This window comes from Rhinoraja longicauda, chromosome 13 (assembly GCF_053455715.1).
Source record: "Rhinoraja longicauda isolate Sanriku21f chromosome 13, sRhiLon1.1, whole genome shotgun sequence".
NCBI classification, from domain to species: Eukaryota; Metazoa; Chordata; class Chondrichthyes; order Rajiformes; family Arhynchobatidae; genus Rhinoraja; species Rhinoraja longicauda.
In genome coordinates this window covers 8629948-8652599 of record NC_135965.1, presented here as the reverse complement: position 1 = coordinate 8652599, position 22652 = coordinate 8629948, and the positions used below count along the sequence as shown (strand labels likewise).

The following is a 22652-nucleotide window of genomic DNA, read 5'->3' as shown; positions in this document are numbered from 1 at the left end:
GGCCAGGGCTCTGGAGCTCTACCCAGCTGGAGCCAGCAGATCCATTCCATAGCCGACTTCTGCAGGTAACATTATTGTCCAGAAACTCAGCCCTCCAAAGTTATGACCTATGTTAGTCTGGCAAAACAGATAGTCCAGAAAGGCTCTGGAACCAAGGGTGACGGAAAATCGGAGGTAGACCTGTATTCTTGAATGGTCTGAGGAAGGGTCTTGACCCAAACCATCACCCATTCCTTCTCTCCAGAGATGTTGCCTGTCCTGGTGAGTTATTCCAGCTTTTTGTGTCTACCTTCTTGAATGGACAATAGGTTGAAGTAAGTGCTAAGTCAGCAAAATGTAGAACAAAATTGATTGCTGGAAGAACTGAGCGGGTCAATCTGTGACTGTGGCAGCAAAAAGTGCAAGTCGACATTTTGGGTCAAGATCCTATAGTAAGACTTGCAGAGTCCTGATTTTGTAAATGTAAATGTAAATGTAAATGTAAAAAAATTGTAAATGTATAAAGAAAACCTGACTATTTTAACCTAAACTGTGGATTTAAACACTTTTCCTCTGTACATGCTGCTCAACCCTCCTCATAGGGGATAGGAGCAGAATTAGGCCATTTGGCCCATCAAGTCTTCTCCGCCATTCAATCATGGATGATCTATCTTTCCCACTTAACCCCACTTTCCTGCCTTCTCCCCATAACCCCTGACACCCATTCGAGTCAAGAATCTGCCTTAGAAATATCCATTGACTTGGCCTCCACAGCCTTCTGTGGCAATGAATTCTACAGGTTCACCACCCTCTGACTAAAGAAATTCCTCCTCATCTCCTTCATAAAGGACCGTCTTTTAATTCTGAGGCTATGGCCTCTGGTCCTAGGTTTTCCCACCAGTAGGAACATCTTCTTCCAGAGGAAGCCTCTGATTTTGTTCTAGATTACAACATCTGCAATGTTCTTTATTGTCAATAGCAAATATCCTGGCCCATATTTTAACATCAGTTTGCAAAAGGGATAAAGATCCAGATGACTTGACAAATGGAATTACAGCGAAGATTTCCATGAAAGCAAATGATTGTTTCTTCATAAAAAAAAACCAAATTGTTCTCTTCATAAATTGTGGATGCACAGCCAAATATTAATGAAACACAACAGAACAACACCCAAAATGCAAAACAACAACTCCACGTAGGCTTTTTGGAAGCATTCACAGAAGCATTCTGCATACATATACAACAGAGTGATACAGCACAGAAACAGGCCCATCAGCCCACATCATCCATGCCACCATGATAGGGCGGCACGGTAGCGCAGCGGTAGAGTTGCTGCTTTACAGCGAATGCAGCGCCGGAGACTCAGGTTCGATCCTGACTACGGGTGCTGCACTGTAAGGAGTTTGTACGTTCTCCCCGTGACCTGCATGGGTTTTCTCCGAGATCTTCGGTTTCCTCCCACATTCCAAAGACGTACAGGTATGTAGGTTAATTGGCTGGGTAAATGTAAAAATTGTCCCTAGTGGGTGTAGGATAGTGTTAATGTACGGGGATCGCTGGGCGGCATGGACTTGGTGGGCCGAAAAGGCCTGTTTCCGGCTGTTTATATATGATATGATATGATATGATACACCCCATCCTATATGCCTGCATTTGGTCCATTACTCTCTAAACCTTTTCTGTACATGTACTTGTCAAAGGTCTTATAAATGTTTTAATACCCACCTCCACCATTTTATTGGCAGCTCTTCCATATGCGCTCTACCTGGGGTTCCTTTTCCATTTCACATATCTATGTCCTCTAGTTTCTGATTCCCTGTCCCTGGAAAAAAGACTTCCTGCATTCACCTTACCTCTGGCCGCCATGATTTTATACACCTCTGCAAGATCACTCCTCAGTCTTTTACTCTCCAAGGAATAAAGTCCTAGCCAGCCCAACCTCTCCATATATATCTCAGTCCCTCAAGTCCTGGCAACACACCATCCCATTGTCTCACTTGCAGCTGTAGACTCTCCCGTCTGTCCCCCTAACTATCGAGTCTCCTATTTGATTTTTGATTTAGAGATACAGCGCGGAAACAGGCCCTTCGGCCCACCGAGTCCGTGCCGCCCAGCGATCCCCGCACATTAACACTATCCTACACACACTAGGGACAATTTTTATTTATTTTTACATTTACCCAGTCAATTAACCTACATACCTGTACGTCTTTGGAGTGTGGGAGGAAACCGAAGATCTCGGAGAAAACCCACGCAGGTCACGGGGAGAACGTACAAACTCCGTACAGACGGCGCTCGTAGTCAGGATCGAACCTGAGTCTCCAGGGGCTGCATTCGCTGTAAGGCAGCAACTCTACTGCTGCATCACCATGCCGCCCTGTTATGATCGCTCTGCCTGGCACCACCCTTCCTGGCTGAGCCTCAGAGCCAGTCACAATGCCGCAGGCCTAGTTACTACTGCTGCTGCCCTCTGAAAGGTCTTTCTCTCCAAACAGTACCCAAGGAGGTATAAGTAGTACTGAGGGGCCTGGCCACAGGGCAACCCCTACCCACTCCCTTCATCTTTCCTGGTGGTCACCCAACTACTTGCAGCCTGCACCTTAATTGTGACCATCTCACTGAGCCTCCTATCTATAAAGCTCTCACCGTCCCCAATGATCCTGAGCGCATCCAACTCCCATTCCAGTTCCTTGAGGCAAGCAGTCAGGAGCTGCAGATGGGCACACTTGCCACAGCTCTGCTCACTGGAAGCTGCCACAATCTCCCACATTCTGCAGGAGGAGGTTACCACTGCCCTAAATGCCATCTCAACTGCACTGAGTCTGCACAGTAAAGGTAAAGGACGTTACCTCTTCTAACCTACACCTGTGCTCAGTGTCCTCACAAACCTCAATCACTGAACTTCAGTCTGTAACACCGCCCCTCCAAAAGGGCCGTTTCATTACACCTTGCTTTCTTTTGATTGCTGGTGTGCCTCACAATTAGCCAGTCTGAAATGCTTCCTAAGTCCTGCTCTGAAAATTAAATGGCCAATCACTTTAGCTGCTCTGGCTGGAAACTCACTAGCTCAACTTTCCGAAGAAACTCTTTTAATTCTTCCCTCTGTTGCTCTGCTCCAACTCTTCCTTACGGTCAGTATCATCAATGCTTCTACTCAAAATGTACAGGCGGTATGGAGTACAGTGTGTTCAGTTTTGATGCCAAAACGGGAATTTATCAAGGAATTGATAATACTTGCATTTTCATCAGTATTGCTAATGATAGAAACATACAAAAAAATAGATGCAGGAGTAGGCCATTCAGCCCTTCGAGCCAGCACTGCCATTTAATAATGTCATGGCTGATCATCCAAAATCAGTATCCCGTTCCTGCTTTTTCTCCATATCCCTTGATTCCGTTAGCCCTGAGCTAAATCTAACTCCCTCTTGAATCCATCTGGTGAATTGGCCTCCACTGCCTTCTGTGGCAGAGAATTCCACAGGTTCACAATGTGGTGTACAATAGAAAACATCAGAAGCGCATTCTTCTCATCCTTTGAAGACTTTGTAGCAGAACCTGCACTCCTTGTATACAAGTCACTGGATGCCATCATCTAGGTGCATCAAGTAATGAGAAGGAAAATGGTGCATTGTGCTTTATTAAGGGAAGATTTGAGTGCAGTTACAAAGGTGTCATGCTGCACTTGTGAAAAGGTTAGGTGACTGTATTATCTGGTCTGTTGTCTACAGCTCAATCTACTTTCAAAGAAACAATACAGAGAAAATATAGTAAAGATTGACGAGAGTGGTTCGAGAAGTGATGGATTTGTCTTCACGGATAGATTGAGTAGACTTGGCCTGTATTCTCTAAAGTTTAGAACATTAAGAGGAAATCTTATTAAAACTTAAAAAAATATTTGCAGGATTTGATAGGCTGGGCCCAGGGTTTTTTTTTTAACCTAGTTTAGTTCAAAAACAGTCCCTGAGTAAGGGGTATACTATTTGAGATTGAGATTCGGAGAAATTCCTCCACTCAGAAGGCAGTGAATCTTTGGGATTATCTGCCCCAGAGAATTGTGGATGCTTGGTCACTGAGTTCATCTAAAACAGAGACTGATAGCTTCTGGATATTAAGGTAATCAAGGGATATGGGGATACTGTAGGAAAATGGTGTTGAGGTGGAAAATTAGTCATGATCAGATGTGTCTGAAGAAGGGTCTCGACCCGAAACGTCACCCTCCCTTCTCTCCAGAGGTACTGCCTGTCCCACTGAGTTACTCCAGCAATTTGTGTCTATTATCAGATGTGATATAGATATTGTACCAACAGAAGAGATGAGTTTAATTTTGCATCATGTTCAGCGGAGATATTGTAGGCCATTATATTCTATGCTCCATGTTATCACATGTTTAGCACCACACACAAGAAATAATAAACAGACAAACATTCAGTGAGCAAATAGGTTTGACATTTATCCACAGCAAAATTGCCTCACCATTACAAGCACAGATAGAGGACCATATTCTCACTAATGCAGAAACATTCACATAATTATCACAGCACCATCTGCCAGGATGGTGAAATGTGTCCGGACATCCGGAATAGAATCGACAAAGCCAGGAATATCTTCAGGAGCTTAAATACAACTTGGAAATCGACAACATATAACACCAAAACCAAACCCAAGATTTATCAATGCTGTGCGCTTCCAATACTCCGCCATAGTATTAAAAGCTGGAAAGTTACAGGCTAGTTCCATTTTCCCGTATCTCCTTACAATATAGAAGGAGATCACAACCCATTGAGTCAATGCCGGTTCTTAGACTATTCTCACTCCCCCACTAATTTTCTTCACAACCTATTCTCCCGAGTGTGGTTTAGAGTTGGAGTCGCAGGGAACTGCAGATGCTGGTTTACCAAAAAAGCCGCAAAATGCCAGAGTAACAAAACAGGTCAGGCAGCATCTTTGGAGAACATGGATAGGCGACATTTTGTGTCGGGACCTTTCTTCAAGCATCCCAGGCCCATAAAGTTAGGGTCGGAACATCTGCATGTCTGAATAAGTGTTCCGACCCAAAACATCGCCGATCCATGTTCTCCAGAGATGCTGCCTGACCCGCTGAGTTACTCCAGCACTTTGTGGTTAAGAGCTGTGGAAACTAAACTAAACACTTAGGGCACAGCTAGGACAACACAAAGACTTACCAAGCACAGGAGCGAAAAGCCTTGTCACAGGGCTAAATGCTAGAGCTACAATGAATAGTAAGTAAGTAGGTTCATCTGCTCAAACATTTGGCTTACACTCTGCACTGTTCTTGCAGGTTGCACTGAAATCTGGCCAGATCCTATGTATATCAAGCTGTGAATATTCAATGTGCTTTGAATATTGAATATTTACCATGGAGACACACATGAAGGCTACGGAATTCGGGAACGTGAATGGTGAGAAAGTACACATTACAGCAGAGGAGGTGCTGGACATGTTAAAACGTATGTTGGTAGATAATCTCTGTGGCCTGATCAGGTGTATCCTAGAATACTGTGGGAAACTAGAAAATAAATTGCGGGAGTCCTGACTGAGATAGATGAATCATCATTAGCCTTGGTGAAGTGCAAGAAGACAGGAGGGAGGCTTTGGGCTTCAGAGATACAGTGTGGAAACAGGCTCTCCAGTCCGCACTGACTATCGATCACCCCATACACTAGCACTGCCGTACACATTAGGGACAATTTACAATTTTACCGAAGCCAATCAACTTACAAACCTGTACATCTTTGGATAGTGGGAGGAAACCAGAGCACCTGGAAAAAACTCACAGGAAGAACACACAAACTCTGTACAGACAGCACCTGTAGTCAGGATCACACCCTGGTGCTGTATGGTTGCAACTTTACAGCTACACCACTGTTCCACCCTTAGGATGGCGGCTATTGTTGTGGCTTTATTGAAGAAGGGCAGCAGAGTAAAACTAGGAAGTATGGACTAATAAGCCTAACATCTGTGATAGGTAAGTTGCCGGAGGGAATTCTGAGAGATAAGATATGCATGCATTTGGAATGACAGAGGTTGATTTAGTTATAATCAGGACAGCTTTATGTATGGGTGATCATGTCCCATGAATATGATTACATTTTTTGAAGAAGTATCCAAGGAGATCAATGAGGGCAGGGTAGTAGACGTAGTATATATGGAGGCCTGTGATATGGTTCCTCATGAGAGGTTACTCCGGAAGGTTAAATCACAAGCAAACCAGGGTGAACTATTAATTGGATGCATAAGCGGCTTGATGGTGGCAGAGAGTGATGGTGAAAGATTGTTTTTTGAGTGGAGGCCCCCAATCTTTGCACATCCCCAATCCTGGACTTTCCACTTCTCACTTTAATTTAATGTTTCATGTATCTTGGTGCGTTTTATGACTGTTGGCAGATCAATTTCCCTCCTGCGATAAATAAAGTTCTATCGTATCGTATGGTATCGTATCATTATCGTATCTGCAGTTTGTTCCTACGCAGTAAATATTATTAATGCGTATTTATGAGAAATAATTAACAAAAGTAAGACCTTACCTTTCAGGTCATTGCTGGCTTCATCTTGCTCATCATTGAGTTGTTCAGAAGCAGTGAGAAAGTCCTCCTCAATGGATGAACCTGAGTAATTCGTCTCCTCCTCTGCCCTCCAGTTGGCAGTGCTGACATGGGTTTTTTTCTTTCCTTTGAAATAATCCAGGCCAATCATGCATTTGTTGATTTCATAAATAAGACAGGCCATGTCATTCTTTCTGCACCTTCTTCCTGACTGAACCAAACAGACATCCGGGGGTTTGGGCAACTGCACTGTAGATGGGAGGCGGTCATCTTCTGAATATTTGATGGATTCATCCTTTTGATCCTTAAAAAAATTAAAATGAATCAATATGGATAGCTCTTTAAAAACAAAACCTGCTTGAAATACACGTTGGGTTACACCAGCCGTATGGTTCTATATGTGTAGGAAGGAACTGCAGATGCTTGTTTGAACCGAAGATAGACACATAAAGCTGGTGTAACCCAGCGGGACGGGCAGCATCCCTAGAGCGAAGGAATGGGAGTCGTTTTGGGCCGAGACCCGTCTGAAGAAGAGTCTCGACCTGAAACGTCACCCGTTCCTTCTCTCCAGAGACGCTGCCTGTCCCGCTGAGTCACACCAGATTTTTGTGTCTATCTTCTGTATTGTTCTACGTTCTATATTCTATGATAACTGGCCGTGCAACAGTGAGGCTAGATCCGAGGAGGAAGATTTGCCTGCAGACCAACAAACGGTGTGTTGCAGGCAGGAGAAAGTTCCTACAGGGAATATGGCCGATGCAAAGTGGTCAGGATGCTAAGATGGGTGTGGCAGATGGGTGCATGGGATACACCTCGGATTCTCGGTCTCTCTCTCAGGAAAAGCTGGTCTTCCATAATTGGATTGGAAATAAAAACAATGATACCCCTCTTTCCATCTCGCGTGTAACCAGAGCAGGATCATCCGGGTACAGATGTCATTTGAGAGCAGATCAATAAGAATACCCTGCCTTAAATTGGAGAAGAGAGACGCTTGTAAAGGTTGATGAATTATAGCTGCACTTCGAGCTCATTTCCACAACACAGTTCCATTTGATATTTATAATGCCTCAGATTTTATTGAAGATGGTGAATAGAGTTTCAGGCTACCTTTCAAAAATAAAGTATCATAAATTTGACATCTGGGCTGTTTGGAGAAATTTGAATTTGAATATTTTAATTATATGATTATAATTATATCATCCTTTGATTAAAATTCTGCTCTCTTGACCATAATTCCACAAGATCTCCCATGTAATTTATTGCAGTTAGCATTAATGTAGCAGAAAAACAATTCTGCCCCCTCGGCTCATTTAAAAAAATTCATTTAATTAGTGTGACCAATAAATAGCTCACAATTGCTGCAATAAAGAACATTTACTGCTTGTTCCGGAGCTCCGGGTGTGATCCAGAAATCCAAAACAAAACATTGCCCAACTAATTAAAAAAGTAATGAACTCTCACAAACGATATTGGAAATTTTATAATTTTTTGTTAATTAAAACCTACAGAACCGTGATTGAAATGGAAAGGAATTTTAAAAGGCACTGATGGGCTGAAAACAGGATCAAAACACAGCTGCCTATTTGCTGTACTTAGCAAAGTTGAACCCACTTGTTCAACAGTGGTTCTTTTGGAAAGGAAGTAAATGAAAGTATGTATAAGAAAATGACTGCAGATGCTGGTACAAATCGATTTATTCACAAAATGCTGGAGTAACTCAGCAGGTCAGGCAGCATCTCGGGAGAGAAGGAATGGGTGACGTTTCGGGTCGAGACCCTTCTTCAGACTGATGTCGGGGGTGGGACAAAGGAAGGATATAGGTGGAGACAGGAAGATAGAGGGAGCTCTGGGAAGGAGGAGGGGAAGGGAGGGACAGAGGAGCTATCTGAAGTTGGAGAAGTCGACGTTCATACCACCGGGCTGCAAACTGCCCAGGCGAAATATGAGGTGCTGCTCCTCCAATTTCCGGCGGGCCTCACTATGGCACTGGAGGAGGCCCATGACAGAGAGGTCAGACTGGGAATGGGAGGGGGAGTTAAAGTGCTGGGCCACCGGGAGATCAGTTGCGTTAATGCGGACCGAGCGCAGGTGTTCAGCGAAGCGATCGCCGAGCCTGCGCTTGGTTTCGCCGATATAGATAAGTTGACATCTAGAGCAGCGGATGCAATAGATGAGGTTGGAGGAGGTGCAGGTGAACCTCTGCCTCACCTGGAAAGAATGTTTGGGTCCTTTGATGGAGTTGAGGGGGGAGGTAAAGGGACAGGTGTTGCATCTCGTGCGGTTGCAAGGGAAAGTGCCCGGGGTTAGGGGGTTAAGTATGTCACGTGGACAGGACAGGTCCTCCCCAAGTTACGCACAGCCCACACCTTATGAACCATTTGGGAGAACGGCGGGATAAATTGGCTGGCTATTGCAGGGCTGTGGGCATCTTCTGCTGGGTTTTGATTGAATTGATTGAAAGATATAGTGTGGAAACATACCCTTTGTTCCAGCGAGTCCACGCCGACCATCGATCGCCTGTTCACTCTCGTTCTATGCTATGCAGCTTTCTCATCCACTTCCTAACACACTGGAGGCAACCTGCTGAGGTAGATTAACCTACAAACCCGCACGTGTTTGGGATGTGGGAGGAAACTGGAGCACCATATAAAAAAAAACTATGCAGTCACAAGCAGAATGTGCAAACTCCACACAGACAGCACCCGAGATTTGGATCGAACCTGGGAGCTCGACCAGCTGCGCCACCGGGTGGAACAGTTCTCAGGAATTCAACCAATGTTTTAACCTGGGCAGGACCTGCACTGAGTGATTCTTTGTGACTTCATCAGAGCAGGATCAAATTTGAATGATTAATTTGTGTTCAAATTTAAAATTAATGTCCAGGACTAATTTATGATCAACAATTAAAATAGCCTAAATGGCGAGTTTACTAGAAAGAATGGGCACTGTTACTTTGCTTTTGAAATCGGACTTTGACCACTCTGTTGTGATAAGTGGGATGATCCAACTTTAATGCTTACAAAGCAAGTCTGGTAATCTTCTCACAGGTGCACAAGTGAAATATGCACTCATTTTTGTCCTAGGATCTTTTCCAGCTACCTCCATTCTCTTGAAATCAGTGCATTCAGTTCTTGAACTGATGATGTTGTATTTGTTACGCCTTCTCCATTTCTGTGACATTCCACGTTCTTAACAAAGAGGTTGAAACGGAGAAGGCAGTGCTGCCTGTGTTCACCCAGAATCGACTGGCTGATTTCAGTGATTTTGCAAGGACTTTGCTAAGTTCCTGGAAGTTTGTTTCTATTTGTTTGTTTCTATCTGAGTTTCTTGATATATGGCTGCTTGAATCTTGACGTGTGATTTCAAATTTCGATATTATAATGGATGTTTTTCAAAGGATATTAAAACCATGCTCTTTCTATGTAAGTGTTATGGCTGCATGGTGGCATGGGTATCTAGCCCTTCAGACCTTTAAAAGGACAAATTACCAATTGCAATTCCTTGCAGATAGCATTTATGCTAAGGACATCAGCAAGGTGGTAACTTGCATGACTATTATTCCACTTATGAAAACAGGAAACTGTTTGCTGAACATGAATTTGTTTATGTAGAAAAAGCATTAGTGAAGCTCAATTAACAATGGCTGATTAATCACAAATGTGTTCATTTGCTGCCTTTCACATGGACATTCTCGCACACAGGAGACATTGAAGATGTGTTACTAATTACTCACAAACGAGGTAAACTGCCAAATGCAGATTATTGTTTCCCAATATTGCACTTTAGCCTGAACCCCAGGAGATACCACCTGTTGAATCTAGTGTTACTTTCCCTTCTCTGAAACCAGATGTCGTTTTCCATTTCGATGAAATATTATGTTGTGGACCAAATAGCAATATTAACACCTCACAAACAATAAACTGTGATGTTATTAACATCAGGGAAATGCCAGGAGCAATATTTTCAATCGGAGGTGTGATGGGGATTGCAAATTTATTTTAATAATGATGCAATTAAAATATACACATTTCTATCAGGTAATATTTGTCAATATGGTTAGGACGTGTTGCAAAGTAGTGGCTTCAACATCATCATTTATTGTTGGTTTCTAATATTAATGGGAACAAGATTAACTTCTAACCCGATGCACTACAATGTCCTCTCAGCAACCTTTCTTTACATAGTTACCCCTCCTATTGTCACATCAAATCTTGTTTCAGATTACTTTAGAGATACAGTGTGGAAATAGGCCCTTCGGACCACCAAGTCCACACCGACCTGTACACTAGTTCCATGTTAATCCACTTTCGCATCCCGCACACCAATTAACCTACAAACCTGCATGTATTTGGGATGTGGGAGGAAATGGGAGCTCGCGGAGAAAACCTACGTGGTCACAGGGAGAATGAACAAACTCCGTGCAGACAGCATCGGTAGGCAGGAGTAGGAAAATAACTGCAGATGCTGGTACAAATCGAAGGCATCACAAAAAGCTGGAGTAACTCAGCGGGTCAGGCAGCTTCTCGGGAGAGAGGGAATGGGTGACGTTTCGGGTCGTGACCCTTCCTCAGACTGATGTCAGGGGAGGGGGCGGGCTGCCCTTGACATCAGTCTGAAGAAGGGTCTCGACCCGAAACATCACCCATTCCCTCTCTCCTGAGATTCTGCCTGACCTGCTGAGTTACTCCAGCTTCTTGTGATAGCATCGGTAGTCAGGATGGAACGTGGGTCTCTGGCCTCTGTAAGGCAGCAGCTCTACCGCTGTGCCGCCCTTAGATTCCCTGGCTGGCTCTTCATTTTACCCATGCTTCTGAACGCCTAATCACACTGTAACAACTTTTCCAAGTGCTGTTTGTTTTGTGAATTTGAGTTTGCCGGTTCTGTGTTAGCATCCTGTTGTCAAAATGTGAGCAAGTTACAAGTGCCATACCTGCGAATCATCTGTATTGTTCTGATGGCTTCCTGGAGCAACTAAACCACTCATGAGGAAAAGTTCATTGTCTTTCATCTGGCAAACGTTTAAAGAATTGATGAGGTGTGGGAGGTCAGGCGACACAGTATCTAATTTCTAGAGAAAAAGAGACAGGCAAACAAAAGCACTCAGGTTATTAATTAATTCAATGCCTAATTTTCAATCAGACCTTTGGCTTCTACCGCACCAAGGCTGTGGCATCTCCACCCCTCTGTCAGAACACCTTGGGAGACTTTGCCATGGTAAAAGGCATTGCCCAGTTACAAGCTGGGCGGCACGGCGGCGCAGCGGTAAAGTTGATGCCTTACAGCGAATGCAGCGCTGGAGACAGGTTCGATCCCGACTACGGGTGCTGTACTGTACGGAGTTTGTACGTTCTCCCTGTGACCTGCGTGGGTTTTTTCCGAGATCTTCGGTTTCCTCCCACACTCCAAAGACGTACAGTTACGTAGGTTAATTGGCTGGGCAAATGTAAAAATTGTCCCTAGTGTGTGTAGGATAGTGTTAATGTGCGGGGATCGCTGGGCGGCGCGGACCCGGTGGGCCGAAGGGCCTGTTTCCGCGCTGTATCACAAAAAAAAAAGCTATCATCAAATGCAGGGCCAGGATCCATGCAGAGGGATGGAGTATTTTCTTTCCAAAAGAAAATTAATGAACAGGCTTTTGTTTTCGAGTCATAGGGTAATAGAGTGATACAGCGTTGAAACAAGCCTTTCGGCCCATCTTGCCCACACCAGCCAATGTGACCCAGCTACACTAGTCTCACCTGCCAGCGTTTGGTCCATATCCCTCCAAACCTGTCTTATCCATGTACCTGTCTAATTGTTTCTTAAATGTTGGGATAGTCCCTGCCTCAACTACCTCCTCTGGCAGCTTGTTCCATACATCCACCACCCTTTGTGTGAAAAAGTTCCCCCCCAGATCCCTATTAAAAAAATTCCCTTTCATATGGGAAAGATGAGGTCTGGTCAATAATTTTTTGGTTAATGTCATCAATGTCTTCAACATTAGCCGTTAATTTGAGGTATTTAGGTTTCATGGGTATCTGTGAAATACTCTTGAAATTTCAGGGTATTTTGTTTTTTGTTTAAGCACATATATCTGGAATATAAGCCTTAATATTGCCTTATTATTGGTTAAAAAGTAATGTTACGGTGATGTAGCTAGGCATCTTACTTATCTTACCATCTGACACAAAATATTTCAGATGCTCAAGAACTAAACTAAAAACTGAAAATGCTGAAAGTGCTCATCAGCAGGGCAGGCAGCACCTGCAGAGAGAGAAACAAGGTAAAGTTTCAGGTCAATGACTTTTCATCAGAGTCAAAGAGATGAAAGGCCATCACTGAAGTTTTTTATTCCATTTCTCTCTCCATAGATGAGTTTTTCAGCATATTTTATTTTTATATCGACTTCATTGAAACTGGAATGTGGCACAGGTGGTCAAAAGATGGATTCCAAATGCAACAGGTCAGACAGAGTCTGGTAACAAAGTGAGAGCATTCATTACGCACATTCTACATCCAAGTTCCTCACATGTTGCCTTAGTCAGTGGGCTTAGAATTGTTCAGCATGTAACCCATCTCTTATAATGCCTTATGTTGTCAGGAATCAATAGTTTAGTGAGCATGTTAATATAGTGCAGCGATGTGTAAAATGACTACTAAGCGGTGATATTAGACAATAGACACTAGACAATAGACAATAGGTGCAGGAATAGGCCATTCAGCCCTTCGAGGCAGCACCGCCATTCAATGTGATCATGGCTGATCATTCACAATCAGTACCCCGTTCCTGCTCTCTCCCCCATACCCCATGACTCTGCTATCATTAAGAGCTCTATTTAACTCTCTCTAGAAACCATCCAGTGAATTGGCCTCCACTGCCTTCTGAGGCAGAGAATTCCACAGATTTACAACTCTGACTTAAAATGTTTTTCCTCATAGACAATAGACAATAGACAATAGGTGCAGGAGGAGGCCATTCGGCCCTTCGAGCCAGCACCGCCATTCAATGTGATCATGGCTGATCATTCTCAATCAGTACCCCATTCCTGCCTTCTCCCCATACCCCCTGTGTCCGCTATCTTTAAGAGCTCTATCCAGCTCTCTCTTGAATGCATTCAGAGAATTGGCCTCCACTGCCTTCTGAGGCAGAGAATTCCACAGATTCACAACTCTCTGACTGAAAAAGTTTTTCCTCATCTCAGTTCTAAATGGCCTACCCCTTATTCTTAAACTGTGGCCCCTTGTTCTGGACTCCCCCAACATTGGGAACATGTTTCCTGCCTCATCTCCATTCTAAATGGCCTACCCCTTATTCTTAAACTGTGGCCCCTGGTTCTGGATTCCCCCAACATTGGGAACATGTTTCCTGCCTCTAGCGTGTCCAATCCCTTAATAATCTTATATGTTTCAATAAGATCCCCTCTCATCCTAATTTCCAGTGTGTACAAGCCAGTCGCTCCAGTCTTTCAAGATAGGACAGTCCCGCCATTCCGGGAATTAACCTAGTGAACCTATGCTGCATTCCCTCAATAGCAAGAATGTCCTTTCATAAATTATGAGACCAAAACTGCACACAGTACACCAGGTGCGGTCTAACTAGGGCCCTGTACAACTGCAGAAGGACCTCTTTGCTCCTATACTCAACTCCTCTTGTCATGAAGGCCAACATGCCATTGGCTTTCTTCACTGCCTGCTGTACTTGCATGCTGAGAACTGGTAAGCATTATCTGCAGAGATTGCAGAACAGTGTCATATATCTTTTGTGCAGTAAGGAACTGCAGATGCTGGTCTAAACTGAAGATAGACACAAAAAGCTAGAGTAACTCAGTGGGACAGGCAGCATCTCTAGAGTGAAGGAATGGATGATGTTTTGGGTCGAGACCCTTCTTCAGACCCAGAGATGCTGCCTGGCCCACTGAGTTACTCCGGCTTTTCGTGTCTATCTTTGTCATATATCTTGTTCCAGATTAATCATTCAGCATTTAGCTGAGGCTTTATCATCTCTCTTCCATAGTAGAATGTAATCTTTTCATTGAAACATGCCCTCATTATCGATGGTATGTTATAGGCACTTGAACTCTTTGCAATTTTTTATACTTTTACATGCATCAAATCCATTTGGGATTTTATGAATTGATTTGATTTATGAATAATTTTAGCAGATTCATTGGTTAACTGACAAGAAAAGTTGAAGCGAATGGTTAGATGTGATTTGATAGATTTTTGAAGAAGAGAATTTGAAGACATAGGGAATAGGCAGGATAGTGGATGAAACACAGGATCAATGTGATCTTTTTAGCGAGCGGAACAGGCTCCAGAGGCGGTATAATTTATTTCTCATGTTCCTGAATCTACTTTCTTACACCCTGAAATTTCCGGCCATGGCAATACTTAATGTCCTTATCAGAAACCCCTCACATTATCCAAAGGTCAAATTCCTTGCTGAAATAGTAGAGGTTAAATTCAGATATTGAGCACTTATCAGCAATACCTCACAGTGTACTTAGGCTCAGGCTTCTAGTTCAATGGTTCAATGGGACTTTATTGTCATAAGTAGCTGGGTAGAGTGAAATTCATTTTTTGTTTACATTTTAGTAAAAATCTTACTTTCCATGGGTAATAATCCTTAAGTACAAGAGTGCAGGAAAGGTGGACTACACTGAGGCAGTACAAAAATCGCCACATTTCTAGCACCTTCTTCTACCTTTTAATTTTACCCTTGTTCTCTTACCTGTTGCAGTTCCTTTCTATTGAAGTTGGCATCCACCCCATCGAGGTTCACAAAACAAATCTAGAGAGAAAACACATAACATCTGGCTTCAGCTCAGAGACTGAAATAGTTGAGGCTTAACAAGGAACACAGGTCATTTTACTAAAAGCAAGGTGCTTCCAGGGCTGTCAGCATTGCAGAAGATAGGTTTCCGATGTTTAAGTGCCAGTGTGATGGGGCTGGAACTGTGTGGGTGGTGGTGGGGTTGTGAGAAAAGAGAGATCAGTATGTCATTCAAAACACAAAAGCAAAATACTGTGCATTGAGCATCCAATTAATTATGAACTCTGTTTCTCTTTCCACAGATGTTGCCTGACCTGCTATATTTCCAGTATTTCCAGTATTTTATTTCATAGAATATAGAACAGTGCAGCTCAGGAACAGACACTTCTGCCCACAATGTCTGTGCCAAGTTAAACTAATCTCCTTTGCCTGCATGTGATCCATATGTCTATTACTTGCATATCTATGTACTTATCTAAAAGCCTCTTGAGCACCATATCATATACCACCCCTGGTAGTGCATTCCCTGCATAAGCCACTCACACCTTAAAACTCCCCCCACCCCCCCCCCCCCCCCCCCCGACCTTAAATCTACACCCTCTCGTCTTTGACATTTCCACTCTGGTGAAGGGTTCTGACTGTCTGTTATGACTGCCTCTCATAATTTAATACTTCATAAAGTCTCTCCTTGACCTCTTTAAATAATCCAAGTTTGTCCAAATCATAGATTTCCAGTAAATGCAGTTTGCCTGAATTTCATCAGACACATGTACATGCACATGCAGGGTTATATTGCAGCCCAGTGGTATGAACATTGACTTCTCCAACTTTAGATAGTTCCTCTGTCCCTCCCTTCCCCTCCCCCTTCCCAGATCTCCCTCTATCTTTCTGTCTCCACCTATATCCTTCCTTTGTCCCGCCCCCCTGACATCAGTCTGAAGAAGGGTCTCGACCCGAAAGGTCGCCCATTCCTTCTCTCCCGAGATGCTGCCTGACCTGCTGAGTTACTCCAGCATTTTGTGAATAAATACCTTCGATTTGTACCAGCATCTGCAGTTATTTTCTTATACTATATATTGCTACCTAGTTGGCATTTTTGACAGAAAAGCAAACAAGTAGAGGAACTCAGCAGGTCAAGCAAGATCTGGGGAGGGGAAGGAAATGTTGTTGTGTCAAGTCGAGACTCTGCATTGGGACTGAGACAAAATGTACCTGGTTACTTCATCAAGGGGATAGAGCCGAAGAGGTCAAGAATTGTGATTTCAAATGTAAATCGCATGAGTCTTGAGGAAATTTAGAGAAGGCTAGGCTCCAGAGACAGAAAAGTATTATAATATGATAGAATGATACAGAAGAGAAGGAAATGTTGTCCTAACAAGTCTATACTGGTTCTCTGAAAGAACTATTCAGCTAGCCATGTGCTCCAGTGTATTCCTTGAAATATTCTTCAACATTTATCCAGTTTTTAATCCACCATTATTACAGAATCAACGTCCACATATGTTCAGTTGTACTTACCTGAGTTCTTAGAGGATGTAAAAATGAGAATCAAGAGAGAGAAAACAGTGGATGTTGTGTATTGTGATTTTCAGGCATTGAACAATGTGCCACATAAAAGGCCAATGCTTAAGAACTCTTCGTATTGTGTGAGCATGGATTGAAAATTGATTTTTTGCCTAGAAGACAGAGAATCGGAATAAACCTGTCTCGTCTAATAAAGGGTGTGACTTGTGGAATGTCCCAAAGATCAGTTCTTGGCTCTCAAAATGATTTATGATTTATGTTACTGACATAGGAGGAAAAGGCAGAGTGCAAGATATCCAAGCTGACGACACCAAAATGAGTGGGAAGACGTGATGCGATGCGGATATTTGAACTCTGTGACGGTATCTAAATAGGTTGAGTGAATGGGAAGAAAGCTTGGCAAATGGAGTTTAATGTGGGAAAGAAGGAGAGTGTGTACTTTGATTATTATCTAAATAGAAGAAGATTGCAGATGAGTGAGGTGCAGAGGGTTTAAAAAAGTGTCCCTGCACACAAATCGCAACCTGTGAGGGGGCACTTGCAGAGAGCCGCTGGAAGGTAAATGGCAGCCCGACAGAGACTCACAAAGTTGATTACTGAGATGAGAGGGGTATCTTATCAAAGGCAGCTAAATAAATTATTTCTATGTGCCAGAGACCTGACCCTTACTTTCCCTTCACCCTTTGAAAGGTGAATGCGGTTACACTGAAGGAGGGAATAACATTAGGAAAGGGATCACTGTACTGGAAGGAAACTCAAAGGAATAATGTCAGACCAAACTAAAATTATTTACATAGTTTACATAGTACAATGTTTGAGGAGCAGTTTCAGGGAACTAGATTCATTGATTAAAATAGGAGATTGTTTATACTTAAAATTAGAGAATCCACCTTCTGTTTGAGAAAGGGTGGGGACATCAATGATATACGTGCATCTACGCGAGAATTTTTTGAATGTGCTTGTTAACATGTAGATAGCTTATTATTGCATCTGGAGCTAGTTATTGTCCTTCGCATTAGTGTGTATAAACAGTTTAGACACAACTTTGGCTTTGGGCTTGGTTTTCTTGGTTGAGCACATATCCTGGTGTTATAGCACAAATATTGTGTTTTAATAGTAACTAGACCAAGTGGGCCTGTTGGGCCCAAACCTCTCCTGCATTGGTGCAGTACCCTCTCCTCCCCCCTTCCCCCACCCCTCTCCCCCTCACCCCTCTTCTCTTGCCCTCCCTCACCCCCCTCACACCCTCCACCCTTCCCCTCTCCCCTCCCACTCCCTCCTCCCCCTCACTCCCCTTCCCCCACTGCATCCCCCTCAACCCCTCTTATCCTCCCTCCACTCCCACTCTCCCCCTCCCTCTCCCCCCTTCCCCTCCCCCTCCCCCCTTCCCCTCCCCTCTTCCCCTCCCCCACTCCATCTCCCTCAACCCCCCCTCCCTCTTCCCTCTCCCTCCCTCCCTCCCTCCCCCCTCCCTCCCAAGAAGATAGATTTAAACTTTAAAATGTGAATAACTTAAAAAATATAACACCCGATTTCAATGAAACTTCTTCCATTAGCACCAAAGGGACGACGGTGAGGTGGGCCTAAAATTGTCGTGCTTTCGTGTACCGTTTTGGCTGTAGTTCAGGAACAAACAAACAAACAAACAGGAGTTTTAGTATATAGATTATACAGGGTGAGGGAATAATGGGATATTCATCCCTGAGAGGGAACGTGGAAGATTTGATGGTATTAAAAAAAGGTTTCAGGACCTGAGGACAGGAATAAGAATAGGAATAGGAATACGTCATTGTCACATGTGACTAGGCACAGTGAAATTCATTGCTTGCATACACAATGTATACAAACATAGAGACAGATGCTCACTACAGAGGCCTTTCATTCCAAAGGAGCCTTGCCCTTCTACCGCACAATCTGTTGCCATCTGTGTCTCGGCAGTGCATGAGATCAGCGTTGGTAGCAGCGAGAACCATGGAAATGACATCTCCCCAGTCAACCCTTTTATGTGACGCCATTGTCAAAAAATAGACAGCCATTTGTTCTGTGGGTGGCGGAAGATGTGAATCTGTGGAAACACCACTCATTCGAGTGTTAGGCTTCCCCACTTGGCTTGTCTATTTTTTGATGCTGCAATAGCCCGACAGCAACAATTTTAGATCATAATTGACAAATAATTAAAGTTTCATGTAATTCTTTGAGACATATGCAGAACCATCTCTTTTCAATCTTACTTAAACCCCCTCCCCGAATCATTTCACTAGCTCATCGGCATCTGTATCAGTGCTGCTTTCCGCACACGTAGAGAATTGGAAACGTTTTTCTCTTACTGTGACTTCCACTATGCTCACACATCCACACAGCTCATCTCTGATTTATCCCTTCCTGTTCTGGTTTTCTCTGCCTCCGTGTCTTGGGAGAAGATGGCAGACACCATCCTTTACAGACCCACAGACTCCCATAGTCACCTTGATCTTCCTTCCTCCCACCCTGTTTCCTCCAAAGACGCCAATCGTTCTCCCAGTTCCTCTGCCATGTTTTGTTTTTTTAGTTTAGAGATACAGCACGGCAACAGGCCCTTTGGCCCACCGAGTCCGCACCGACCAGCGATCCCTGCACACCAACACTATCCTACAAACACTGGGGACAATTTTAACGTTTATACCAAGCCAATTAACCTACAAACCTGTACGTCTTTGGAGTGTGGGAGGAAACCAAAGATCTCGGAGAAACCCACGCAGGTCACTGGGAGAACGTACAAACTCCGTACAGACGGCACCCGGAGTCAGGATCGAACCCGGGTCCCTAGCACTGTGAGGCAGCAACTCTATCGCTGCACCACCGTGTCGTCCTCGGTACAGATTTTCCACACAGGTTCTCCTGAGATGTTCTCTTTTCTTTTAACCCTGTCTTCCCCTGTACTGTAGTGGACTCAACCAAGCAAATCTGTGGGTGGAAAGGTCTGGTCAAGGTTGCAGGTCAGAACGCTGCAACAGGACTGAGAATGGATGGGGGAGATAGCCATACTAACTGCAGAGGGGGAACGGTGAGACGGAAATGAGATGTGGACTGAGGAGGGGTGAATGATGATGAGCAGATGGAGTCAGGTGAGCACAGGGGAGGAGAAGGCAAAGATGGACACAGCTACTGGAGGGTGATAAACAGGAACAGAAAAGTTGCCAGTTTTAGAATCTAGTAGATAAGGAAGGTGATAATGGGAACCATTAAGAGAGAGGTGAACAGGAGGTCGAGCCAGAACCAGGGGGAGTGGGTGGTGGTGGGGGGGGGGGGGGGGCAATGCCTGTGAATGAAAGGTACACGGAGTAGGTGGATGGAAACAGGGGGGATGGGGCAAAAATAGGTGACGAGGAACAGGAGGGCAGGTTATGGGAAAGGTAACAAAAATGGAAGTTTTGGGGAAGGGTCTGAAAGAGAAACATACCTTGAGGGAGGGGTATTTAAAATAGTCAATGTTCAGTACAGTGGTGAAGCTGGAGGAGCTGATGCCTCACAGCACCAAAGACCCGCGCCCGATCCTGACCTCGGGTGCTGTTCGTGTGGAGTTTTCACGTTCTCCCTCTGACCGCATGGGTTTCCTCTGGGTGCTCCAGTTTCCTCCCATATCCCAAAGATGGCGGGCTAGTAAATTAATTGGCCTCGGTAATTTTCTCCTAGCGTGTGATGAGTGGATGCGAAAGTGAGATAACATAGAACGAGTGTTGTCTCTCTCCTGAGATGCTGCCTGACTTGCTGAGTTACTCTAGCCCTTTGTAAACCAGCATCTGCCGTTCCTTATATCTACATAGAACTAGTGTGAACAGGTTATCGGTGGACCATGAGAGGTGGTTCCTCTGCCTCATATCCCTTCCCATTCTCTGTTTCCTGATCCACTCACAGTCCTGATGCCGAGTTTTGACCTGAAACGTCGACCATTCCTTTCCACCCACCGATGCTGCTTGACTTACCGATTCCCTCCAGCAGATTGCTTGTTGCTTATCCTCGATTTACCAACAGCTGCTAAAGGTTGGGGTCAGAAGAGTAAATTGTGGCTTTCTTTCCCCCAGAGATGAGAAAGTTAAGAAGTGATGTGAGAAATGTTTTGAAGCTCATGAAGGGTTGTGATATATAATGATGGATTGTGTACTTTTTAACGATCTTGCCGAGTAATGGAAATATGAATAAATGAATGAATGAATGCATGAATGAATACTTTATTGTCACATGTGACAAGTCGCAGTGAAATTCTTTGCTTGCACACCCAAGATATGCAAATGGTTACCACGTAAAGGGCGCTGACAAAGTTACAAAGTATCATATCATATCATATCATATATCTACAGCCGGAAACAGGCCTTTTCGGCCCTCCAAGTCCGTGCCGCCCAGTGATCCCCGTACATTAACACTATCCTACACCCACTAGGGACAATTTTTACATTTACCCAGCCAATTAACCTACATACCTGTATGTCTTTGGAGTGTGGGAGGAAACCGAAGATCTCGGAGAAAACCCACGCAGGTCACGGGGAGAACGTACAAACTCCTTACAGTGCAGCACCCGTAGTCAGGATCGAACCTGAGTCTCCGGCGCTGCATTCGCTGTAAAGCAGCAACTCTACCGCTTCTGAGTCAGGCCCACATTTGTTCTTCCCCCCTCCCTCACTGTGGTTCCCCCTCGCCGGGTCCTCCTTTGTTCTTCCCCCGGGCAGAGGCGTCCTTACTCCCACGTGACCCGTCCTCAACCGCCAGCGCCCTCATCGACTATGTGCCGTTTTATCTGCGTGAAAGAATCTATGTGTTGCAACAGCTTTAATGAGGTGATAAAGCTCCTGCCTTATGGCTATGCTCCCAGCTGTGTTAGATTTCCTGAGGTCAGATGAACTTATGTAATGCCAAGAGTCGTCAAGGGATTGTCTGCCTGCTTTGAGGAAGCTGCCTTGCGGTGAGTGGGAAATTGCTGCAGTCTTCAGGTGCCTGTTCCAGGCGAGCAAGGATTGCTGTTTGCATCCATGGAGGAACAGACTCGTGCTTTTGTATTTTAAACATTCTTATTTAAAGGAGTGCAATCAATCACACTGTGGCTGCCCGACACAAAGACTAGCTACTTGGATGTCCATCGGAAGTGAAAGTATGTTTCTACATCCCAGTGTGATAAACTTGTCAGACAGTGGCCAGCGTATGATACAATAGGGTACAAGTTGGCAGCCTTAACAGCATGATCATGCGGATAAGACATTTTGTTATTTTTATCCCTCGTCCCTCATTTACCAGAACGCTGCCTGGATTGGAGGGTATTATCTAAAAGGCGAGTAGAAAGGGCAGCAAATGTTACGAGGAGAAGGCAGGAGAATGGGGTTGAGAGGGAAAAGTAGATCGGCCATGATCTGAGTGGTGGAGCAGACTCATTGGGCCGAGTGGCCGAATCATGCTCCTATGTCTTATGTGAGGGTGGACAACTTCTCCGGAACCTTGGAGGCGAAGGGGAGGCCAGATAGAAGTAGATAAAATTGAGAGGCAGAGATTGAGAGGGTAAACAGCCAGAACTTTTATCCCCAGCGAGGAAATCTCAAGGACTAGAGGACGGAGCTTGAAAGTGAGAGTGGCAAAGTTTAAAAGAGAAGCGTGGGGTAAGTCTAGTACACAGAGAGTGTGTGTGCCTGGGATGTGCTGCCAGGGGTGGTGGTCGAGGCAGATATGATAACGTTATTTAAGGGACTTTTAGATAGGCACATGGATATGCAGATAATGCATATATGACGAGAGGGTGTAGTTTTAAGGTCGTGGGGGGGGGGGTGCGTTTTAAGGTGTGAGTGGCTGATGCAGGCAGCATCTCAGGAGAG

General features: G+C 44.4%; 1 protein-coding gene across 1 annotated transcript in view; it reads right to left on the bottom strand.

The window, feature by feature from the left end:
* The window catches only part of sphkap (SPHK1 interactor, AKAP domain containing), a 144346-nt gene that overhangs the window by 40361 nt on the left and 81333 nt on the right, over nucleotides 1-22652 (bottom strand). Inside the window, exons 4-6 of the mRNA XM_078410280.1 lie at nucleotides 15253-15312; nucleotides 11473-11610; nucleotides 6525-6846 (exon numbers count right to left, since the gene is read on the bottom strand). Of these exons, the coding sequence (XP_078266406.1) occupies nucleotides 6525-6846; nucleotides 11473-11610; nucleotides 15253-15312 (520 nt within the window). The remainder of the gene's footprint in view (nucleotides 1-6524; nucleotides 6847-11472; nucleotides 11611-15252; nucleotides 15313-22652) is intronic.